Raw genomic sequence first — 2962 nt, 5'->3', positions numbered from 1 at the left:
CGGCGTCAAGTGGCCCTATTGTTCGCCGAATGCGGAAGATGTCCCGGGATCTACGCGCGAGGCATCGGGACGACCATGCCGAGCTTCGAGTAAGCGTCGCGCACCGTCGAAGATGTCGAAGAGCGTCGAAGGCGAAATCGAACTGTTGGGAGACTGAGTCGAAGTGCCGGGCGGGATGCGAGTGCCGAAAAGAGGTGTATCGGGGCCCAGCGGGGCTCGGCGCCTATCATCTCCTCCCTATTGAAATTTGGACCGCCCTCGGTCCTCCACGTGATGCGAGAAGCGCGATGGTCGTGAACGGATCGAAGCGGCTTGACAACCCGCGTCGGTTTCGAACGCCACGTGGCCGGCGCTAAACGCTGGTCGGAACGGGGTTATAAGCAGGGTAGACTTAGCCTCATTTTCCCCATCCCATCGTTCCTTCGTCGCTACCTCGTCGCCCTCTCTCGCATACTCGCTGCTTCCACGATGTCTGCTCGTTCCGCCACCCCTGCCTCGACGCCTTCGCTCATCAACCGCCGCCTCGCCTCGCTGCTCGTGGTCCTCGAGGCTCCGCCGACCGCCGACGCCGCGCTCGACGTGGTCGAAGAGTGGGCGCAAGACTTGTCGCCTCTTGTCGTAAGTCTCTTCGTAACCTGCATAACCCAACTAACCCGTTGTTTTCAAACAGCTCGCCTATCGCAAGGCCCTGGGGGCCATCCGCGACGAGGAGACGGAGCTGCGCGTCGCCGCCGCCGTCAAACAGCTCACCGAGCGGGCGTCAGAGTCGTGGGTCGAGTGGGCGCGCGGGGACTGGCCCGAGCTCGCGACCGCCATCGATGCCGAGGTCGAACGACGCCTTGAAGAGCAGAAGCGCCTCGCCGAAGAGGAAGCACGACGCGTCGAAGAGGCCGCGAAGCGTGCGAAGGCCGCCGAGGAACGTCGCCTCGAAGACGAACGGCGTCGAAAGGACGAAGAGGAACGGCGCCTCGAAGACGAACGTCGCGCGCAAGAGGCCGCCGATGAGGAGATGGCGAGGATCGCGGCCGCCGAGGGACTTCTCGACAAAGGGAAAGGGCGCGCGAGAGTCGACGAGGAGGTCGCCGAGGTGTCGGACGACCCTTCGATCGTAAGTGTTTTCTTCCATCGTCGTTCGATGACTAACCTCTCTTTCGTAGAAGACTCCTCGGACGGTCGAACGTCCGTTCGCGATGACAGAGGTCGACATGGCTGCCGCTGCGATTGTGAAGCGCCAGGCTGGACAAAAGGTACGTTCGATGCTCCGTCGAAGCGGTTCGAAGCTAACTCCTCGATAGTGTGATCGTTGCGCCGGCTACCGCTCGGCCCCTGTCGAGTGCGTGTGGGTCGAGAACGCCACGACCTGCGAGAGGTGCGCGCAGTTCCAGCAGGGCTGTTACTTCGACAAGGTGTCCGTCCTGGGCAAGACGAAGAAAACGCGCGGCGGGGGTTCGACCACGAAAAAGCGCAGTAAGTCGTTTCTTCTTCTTGTCCTAGGCTTTCGCTGACGACTTAGTAGTTCGGCCGACCTCTCCTGTGCCTTCGGTCGCGGAATCGAGTAGTTCGAAGAAGCGTCGCGTCGACGAGCCTCCGCGCCCCCTTCTACGACGGCCTCTTGATGGGGCCAGCCGCCTGGGCCTTGAACAGGACGACCTCGACGCGCTCGACCTCGACGACGAATCTCGGGGGATAATTCGCGTCATCCGCGAGGAGCGCGCTCACATCGCTCGCCGTCGAGCGCTCCTACACGACATGGACCTCGACCTCCAGAAGATGGAGAAGGCCGCGCTTGCAAAGGGAGGAATCGGTTTCGTGCGCGGGGCTGTCGACGATGAGTAGGCGATGGCGCGGGTCGTCTTGTAGCGTAGTTGTATTCATGTCGTAGAATATTGCGTTGATAGTCGAATCTAAAAGGTGGCCCTTGGCCTAGACGAAACCTAGTGGGAACTAAGAAAAGGAAATGCAAATAAGTGTGTTCGAAGCAAGTCGTAATATGATCGAAGGACATAGAAGGAAAAATAGGAATGTTCGTAGCAAGGGAAAATGGACTTAATGAAACTATAGGCTCAGTTTGTCATCACAGCCTAAGAGGACTCGTCTAAGGTGAGCCTCTGCGCAACGATCGAATCGAAGCGTTCGTAGAACGTCGAACGATGTCGCGACTATCGAGTTGAATCGAAGGTATTCGTACAAGGGATGGTCTGGAACGTAGGAGAAAATCAAACATATCGCGTAACGTGAGAGCAGGAATGGAGAGAAGGAAGTACGTATCGTGTTGTACAAGTAACAAAAGGGAAGAACCTCTATTCATCGCGTTCTTCGGCTTCTTCGACTTCATCATCGTCGTCGTCGCCTAGAGAATTCGATAGTTCGAGTTCTCGAAGACGCTCGGTCGAGACATCTTCGAGATCTTCGGGAATTGGAATGGATTTGCGCGCGAAATACGGAATGACGCGGAAAGCTGCGATGGGTCGATCGAGGACTGTACCGTCGAGTTCGCACACGATGTACGCGCCGCCCTTGTTGCGCGAGACAACGATGAGGGGGCCTAGATATCGCGGGCGCATCTTGCGGTTGAGGGACTTCTCGATCTTCGTGTTGCGTATGAGCACTAGGGCTCCGCGCTTGAAGTCGAAATCCTGGATTGAGTGCTCGTGCTCTTTCTCGAAGCGAATTGCTGCAGTTCGACGTGCTTCGTAGACCTTCGAGTGGAGTTCGGTGACTTGCTCGACGCGTTTCTGAAGCGCAATGGCCCTACGGGCAATGAGATCGGTTGTCGAAAGAATCGAAGTTGGTGGCGGTTGCAGGTACGTAGCTTCGACGATGTCGAGAGGAATGAGCGGATGGGTGCCCGTAACAGCGAAATAGGGTGAGCAGCCCATACGTCGTCGAGTCGTAATGCGCTCGGACCAAAATACAAAACTACGCAGCGTTGGGACCATTTCTTCTCATCTCCGTCGGCTGT

General features: G+C 57.9%; 1 protein-coding gene across 1 annotated transcript; it reads left to right on the top strand.

Annotated features, from left to right (window-relative positions):
* Positions 1-1836, top strand: POSPLADRAFT_1162366 (hypothetical protein; the record flags this gene model as incomplete). The annotated part of the gene is made up of 6 exons (XM_024487726.1): positions 1-144; positions 309-618; positions 671-1108; positions 1158-1247; positions 1296-1467; positions 1517-1836. Coding segments are annotated over 6 exons (1474 nt in total), but the record flags the coding sequence as incomplete, so codon positions are not given.
* Between the last annotated feature and the right edge of the window lie 1126 nt (positions 1837-2962).

Source organism: Postia placenta (assembly GCF_002117355.1).
Source record: "Postia placenta MAD-698-R-SB12 unplaced genomic scaffold POSPLAscaffold_199, whole genome shotgun sequence".
Lineage (NCBI taxonomy): Eukaryota > Fungi > Basidiomycota > Agaricomycetes > Polyporales > Adustoporiaceae > Rhodonia > Rhodonia placenta.
This window is presented reverse-complemented; position numbering and strand designations above follow the sequence as displayed.